A 6,431-nucleotide genomic window follows, 5' to 3' on the forward strand; every position below is an offset into this window, starting at 1 on the left:
TCTAGGAGATTAAAAGGTCAATTCCCATGTTAAGATCTGTTAATAAGTATCAAGTTGCATGTGGGATTTAAATCTTGTCAGAGGTACAGTAACAATCAGGCTTCAAGCCTGCTGAGGGAGTGTGGCCGTGGCTGAATAAATTGTCAAGCCCTATGTACTCTGAGCAACCTGAGCCATGAGGATGTAAAGAAGGGGGGGCAGAATCAAGCAAAGCAGTTGTTAGTATTGCAGAAATGCCACCCCCATGTGCTTCATGAAGGTTGCTGCCTATCTGTAAGGCCATTCAGGGTCAAGAAGAGAGCAACAATTTGACTGAAGACCAATGCTGAGGGAAGGAATGCAGAGGCATTCTCAGGATGTGCCAGGAACAGTGACAGCATTCCCTTGCTATGAAGGGGCAGTGGGAACAGAGCTGTTCAAGAATAAAAGAAGGGATGTTAGTCCCAACCTACAGCTGAGGAGGCTCCCAAGGAAGCAGCAAACCAAAGCTGCTTTAAAGATGGAACTTGACTCTTAAAGGTGAAAGGTGAAATGTGTCAGAGGTCCTGGAGGTCCCTGAGGGTGTATGCGCCCACTGCAGCATTCTCTGAGCTTTTCCTGGGCACACATTCTCTCAAGGAACAAAGCCATGCTCAGGTTCTCCTGCTGTCAGAGCCCAGTTCAGCTCTGTCCCTTCCAAAACAAGGAATTCCATGTTTAGAGCAGCAGAATACCTGACATCCAGCTGGCAGAGAGAAGAGGAGGAATCTTCAGAGAAAATGTCTGCAAGGGCAACCAGTCTGTGATTCCCTGAAAGGGAGAAATGCACTATTAGATGCAAATTGTAAATGGTCTTAAAATTTAAATTGTCATAGATCTGGGATAACAGTGCAGAAAAGCAGTCTGTGTGCAAGACAAAGAGCCCACCTCTGGACCCTCAGTGTGTTCCCCTCAGTGACATCAAGTGAATTCATCCTCCTGAGCACAACGTTTGAGGCAATGAAAACATTTGCTTATAGGGTAGTTTGTGTCCCTAGAAAAATCATGGTTCTGTTTGAGAAGTCCAGATGCAGCTTTGTTTTAGAAATTATGTATACTCAGGTTATTGCAAGCTTTCCTGTTTTACTTTGTTAAAAATAACAGAAAACAATATTCTGGATCTATCTGCAATTAATTTCTCAAACATTTCTACTCGGCTTGTGATTCAAAAAGCCTATCACTTCTGTAAATTCAGTTCCAATTCTTTGACTCAAATCCTCCTTTATTTGTTCTCATCCCTCCAGTGGCTGCCAACAGCTGTTGAAACACAAACTGCCCAAACTTGGGCAAAATCTGTGCCTCTGAATCAGAGGCAGTGCATCTGATGCTGGATCTGCTCCTGTTAAAATCTGAAGCAGATCAGTGTTCAGTCAAATCTGGACATCTGCTGGTACTTGCATTTGCTGCAGAGAAAAGCAGCCATAATTCCTGCACAGTACCTTGGTAGACTGCTGAATGCAACTGAAATTCTGCCTTTAAAAGTGGATCCAGTGCTCCTTATTTTGTGAACTAAACCCAGTGTTCCTGCACAGGGTAAGTTCAGCACTGCTCTAGGGCCCCAGAGCCACACACAGCATACACACCAAGGCGGTTTCCAGGCAGTTTGAGGCTCTTGAGTGATGAATTTCTTTTCACTGTATTGATTATTTCTGACAAAAACTCATCAGTAGAGCTTTCAAACAGCCGGCAGAAGGAAAAGGTGATTTCTGCGAAGAAATGGATTTACAGTACATATGAGTACTCCCTGTGTTTCAATATTCCATAACTGCATTCTGCAGACAGCTCCAGCCCCTAATCCACATGCAAGATCAAAGCTCCCCCAGCAGTGGATTGCATATAACAGCACACTGCTGTGTCAGGAGGAGAGCCAGATCACACCCAGGCAAGTGGCTCTGCCAGCTCACCCAGTTAAAGGCTGATGTGCTCTGCAGGTTAAAAATTGTTTTATAGCTGAGACTGCAGACACTTCCCTGCAGGAGTTGCCAGCACCTCCTCAGCTCCACTGGCACAAAGACAAGCATGTTCCCACGCTGACAACACCTGCAGATCTGCTCCAAATGTCTGTGACATCTGGCTACACCTTACACATCCAAAGATTCCCCTCTTAAATGCCAGCCACCCAAAAGCAGCCACCTGCAGCACCTTCCCAAGCACCCAGGAGCTGGCTGTACCTTGTAGGCCAGGATCCTGAAGCAGAAGCAGAACTTCTTTCTGGTGCTCAGCCAGGTTCACATCATGAAAGCTCAGTTTCTTCAAATTTGGAGTACACTCTAAAAGCAAAACAAGTTCTCAGGTAAAGCACTGCACATTCTTGGGATAAAAATACCCTAACCCAGCTACCAGCTAACACCCAGAAAGTGACTTAGACTGTGGGTAATTTGTGCTGGATTGTGGATAATTAAAAAGGAACCATTGTGCTGTGCACGATCACCCACATAACACAGCATATGGGATGGCTGACACCCATTTCCTTTCCTTGGGAGACTTCAAGGATGTCCATACTGAAGAGATGGACCCACCTAAGCTGCTTCATGCTAGAGGATGGAAGACCACAGCATGGAAGCTACAGTGTGTGTGCCCCATGATGCTGCCTATGGGTTAGAGTACCTCTGAGCACCTCCAAAAGGAGCCCGAGCTCCTGGGGGCAGGGCAGGGTGGCACTGTCAAGGGACAGCTGCTGGAGGGACTTGGACGCCTTGAGCACCGGCAGCAGGAGCGCAGTGTGCAGAGGTTCCCTGGGGAATCGGATCTCCAGCACCTCCAGGCAGCTTTCTAAGGGAAGAAAAACAATGAAAGAGTTTGCTCTGGAGTGCTTGTCTTCAGCATAGCTACAGCAAGCAGGAAGCCTGGATGTCCAACACCACCATCCTTTAGATTGGTAAAAACTGCCTATGCAACAAGCCCTGACCTGAGGAGCTCTGGCAACTCAGACCTGGGGCATGTCAATCACTTACAGCTCACTCCAGGATTCCTGCCAGACCACAGGGCCACCAATTTCTACTGTGCTCACCAATGCTTGAGAAGGTCACCCTTTAAGGCACAAGCCTGTCAGTGCCTTGCCAGAGCACAGGTGTTTCCTGACCAAACTCGCTCAGGCTTTGCTCACTGCTTTTCTGGCAATTCAAGGGCTAATGAGGGTGATGGGACACCTGTGAGCTGAGCACCCACTGCTGTAGCTCCCAGGCTGTAATGCAAAGGCTTGGGCAGTGCTTTGCCATCTCCTGTGGTACTGTGATGATCAAAGGATGCTTTCCCTCTGCTTAAGGGTGTGTCTAAGGCTTACGGCCTCACAGTGAATGGGATAGACAAAGTGGAAGTTCCCAGTCAATTTAGAGATCTGGTGGGATAGGATCCCCATGGACAGTCACAGGTACCAGGTTGTGACTGGCCCTGCACAAAGCTGATGTTGCAGCATGCTGGGATACAGCAATAAAATATTTTCTCCAAGATTCCGGCTCCACAGAACACCTTAGACTGGAAGGGACAAACTGCAGCAGCAGCTAAATCAGAAAGGTAAGGCTGTAATTGCCTAACAACAAACCACCAGAAGAGTGTTGAGTGAAGCCTGTAGCAAGCCTTTACAGCTCTACCTGCTGCCAAGTCCTGGCCATCACTCAGAATGATTCCTACCTGGGATTTCTGCCTCGCTGCAGCTTGGACTCGCCTCTGGCCTGCTGCCCTCCAGCTGGTTTTTGAGGTCGAAGCTGACGGAGAGCGTGTGGAGCTGGGGCAGGGCGCTCAGGGTGCAGCAGACGAGCTCCATGCAGGGCATGTGCGAGAACATGTCGCTCACACGGAGCACGCGGAAGCGGCACTCGGGGTGCTGGGACAGGGCCCGGAGCCCGGACAGGATGCAGGAGATGTTGGCATTCAGGCCTGGAACAGCATTTGTACAGAAGAGTGTCAGCTGTGTGTGTAGGAGCTGCAGCAACAGCAGCCCGAGTCAAAGGCTAAACTCACAGACCACTTTATCCACGCATCCTTAAGCTACGCTCTGTGCATGGGAGATGCAGATCTGGCTCTTCCCTTTGCCCTCTCTGAAGGGTGTTTAGGCACAAAGCCAGGGGCTGCTCTGGGACAAGGGGATCCCATTCTCTCCCTTAAGTCCTCACACTCATTAAACATCTCACCCAACACCTTTCTCAAGATGGGGCACTGATTGTCCTACAATGCGCCTTCCTGTGAAAACTAACGCAGGGTAAACCTGAGCAGTAAGCCAGACCATTAGAGCAGGGCTAGGAGGAAGTGTACTATTCACATCACTGACCATTGTAGGACAGAATCAGGTTTTCTAAAGACACCCAGGAACTCAGCAGGTTACTCAGAGTCCGACATGTCTCCCCAGTCAAAGGAATGGAGAACAACTCCAGCGTGGAGACACTTCGGAAGCGGTGAGCAGCTTTCAGAGAAAGGGTTCCAGCAGGTCCTCCTCTTTTCTTACAGCCAGCATGGCCGGTGCATGGAGATCCTGGGGAGGAACTAGTCCAGTTCTCAGTGTTCTCTCCTTCTGTGGTCCTGTTTTTTTCCAGTAACCCTGAGTTATCCTCTCTAGCAACAGTAAAAACAAAATCATAGAGATCTTCTGGGTCAGCATAGTGTCCCCTGCTCCGTCTGAGGCAGCGACGTTTCCTCCCCACTGCAGGTTTCTGCCATCTGCGTGTCTTTCGAGGAATGGGGTGACAGGACAGCTGCTCTGAGCTGGAACAAGGGGAAGAACCCCCCTGAATGCTGCTGTGGCCACAGGGCACCTCACTGCTTGTCTCTTCACACACTGGGTTTTGCACGGGAGGACTTCTGGGGCCAGAGAGGACAGAGGTCATGCAAGCATCAGCCTCTTTTGGGGATCTCTTGTGGTTCTCAACACCACTCCCATCCCGCTCAGCATTACAGCCCCTCTCTGCTCCCTCCTGTGCTGACTGCTGGCTTTGGGCTTTGTCCTCCTCTCTGCAAAGGCCACATGGGCTGCCGTGACAGGCGAGGGCATTTCCTGAGCGCCAAAAGCCAGCACTCATGGTCAGGATGAGGATGAGAAGAACCGTGTCAGGAACAGGCCAGGAGCACATGGACACCTGGCTGACAGAGCCGTGGTGGATGAGCCGGTGGAGGAGCAAAACCAGCGAGCGCCTGATGGGCTGGTCGCAGGAGAGGAGGTGCTGGAATTTCAGGACCCGCAGGGAGGCAGCCAGGTTTTCCAGCACCTTGTGGTTGTGCTCAGCAGTGAGTTCCACGGCCCCCTGGAGCATGTTACAGAGGGTGAGCTGGGAAACGTGCAGGGAGCTGTGCAGCAGCGGCGAGAAGTGACGGTCGTGGAGGCGCCAGTCAGAGGAAACGTCCAAGACGCCATGGAGGACGTTGGAGAAGAATGTTTCAAGGAACTTCTTCCTCCAGCATGTTATGCTCTGCAATTGAACAACAGAGTGTAGGAATAAAAAGTCAGCAGCCATTTTTCTTGTTCTTTTTAAATTAAATTATCGCTGTCTGTTAAGCTGGTGTCCAAAAAACCCCTCCTGCTCACACCACTGAGACCACCTCTCTAGTTCTCAGCATCCTTCCTCAGTGCACTCATTGAAAACCTGCATGAATCCTATTGCTCTCTTCATCCTCCTGGCCTAATTTAAACACCCTGTGGTTTGGAGCTGGGCCATTGTTTTTGCCTATTAAAAACCACATCACCAGCAATTTTCTTCCAGCATCTATTTACCGGCTGTCATTAAGTTGTTTGTTAATGATTCTTCTACGATGATGAAGCAATGAAGCTGCTTCAATTTTTCTTCATAAAACCATTCTCCAAACTCAATGTCTTTTCTATTTTTCTCATGCTTTCTAAGACATCAGCATTTTTTTTTGCCAGTGTAGGTGTAAACGTGATAGAATATACTGGTTTTATCATCTGTTTCTGTGAGAATCTCTGAAGACAAAGATTTGCTCTTTTGGCAAACAGTGTTGGGAGATGAAGGGTGTGGCTGTGCACTACGCTTCCTTTATAAATCCCATTTCCCAATATGTTTGTATTACCAGGGTCATGCCTTGGTCTGGAGCTCTATGAACGCTTGTAAACAGGTGCCAGGAATTGCTTGGAGGCAGCCAGAAAGAAAACCTCATGGAAAACAGCAGAAACAGAGCTGTGTCAGGCCCCTCTCCCATCAGAGCCTTTCCTCACCTCCGAGTTGGGCGGCCTGGTTTTCATCACATCGTCCCACAGCTTGCGCCAGATGGGCTGTGTCGAGAGGCCTGGGGGGAAGAATCATCAACCGGGCGCTTTCACCCCTCTCCCAGTGTCCTGCTCCGGAGCTCGACGGGATACAGCCCGAGCCCGTCCGGGTGTGGGATACAGGCGGTGTCCCTGGGACCGCTCTGGCTCGGGGCTTCTCTCTCCAGCCGAGGGTCCCTGCGCTGCGGGCTCCTCCCGCCGG

At 49.8% G+C, this 6,431-nt stretch overlaps 2 protein-coding genes across 3 annotated transcripts in view; one reads left to right on the top strand and one right to left on the bottom strand.

The window, feature by feature from the left end:
* Positions 1-6,336, bottom strand: part of LRRC41 (leucine rich repeat containing 41) — a 7,660-nt gene extending 1,324 nt beyond the window's left edge. The window contains exons 1-8 of one of the 2 annotated variants that reach the window (XM_031058708.1): positions 6,179-6,336; positions 5,231-5,417; positions 4,286-5,173; positions 3,649-3,894; positions 2,626-2,790; positions 2,190-2,288; positions 1,602-1,724; positions 714-789 (exon numbers count right to left, since the gene is read on the bottom strand). In XM_031058708.1, the coding sequence (XP_030914568.1) occupies positions 714-789; positions 1,602-1,724; positions 2,190-2,288; positions 2,626-2,790; positions 3,649-3,894; positions 4,286-5,173; positions 5,231-5,417; positions 6,179-6,205 (1,811 nt within the window). In that variant the 5' untranslated portion in view covers positions 6,206-6,336. Of the gene's footprint in view, positions 1-713; positions 790-1,601; positions 1,725-2,189; positions 2,289-2,625; positions 2,791-3,648; positions 3,895-4,285; positions 5,418-6,178 lie in introns of both variants that reach the window. The other variant, XM_005423178.3, reaches the window with a different exon arrangement.
* LOC102032611 (cytochrome b-c1 complex subunit 6, mitochondrial) overlaps positions 6,231-6,431 on the top strand; it is a 2,149-nt gene continuing 1,948 nt past the window's right edge. The window contains exon 1 of the mRNA XM_005423179.2: positions 6,231-6,247. Coding sequence (XP_005423236.2) covers positions 6,231-6,247 — 17 coding nt within the window. The remainder of the gene's footprint in view (positions 6,248-6,431) is intronic.

The sequence above is a fragment of the Geospiza fortis genome, unplaced genomic scaffold (assembly GCF_000277835.1).
Source record: "Geospiza fortis unplaced genomic scaffold, GeoFor_1.0 scaffold333, whole genome shotgun sequence".
Taxonomy (NCBI): Eukaryota; Metazoa; Chordata; class Aves; order Passeriformes; family Thraupidae; genus Geospiza; species Geospiza fortis.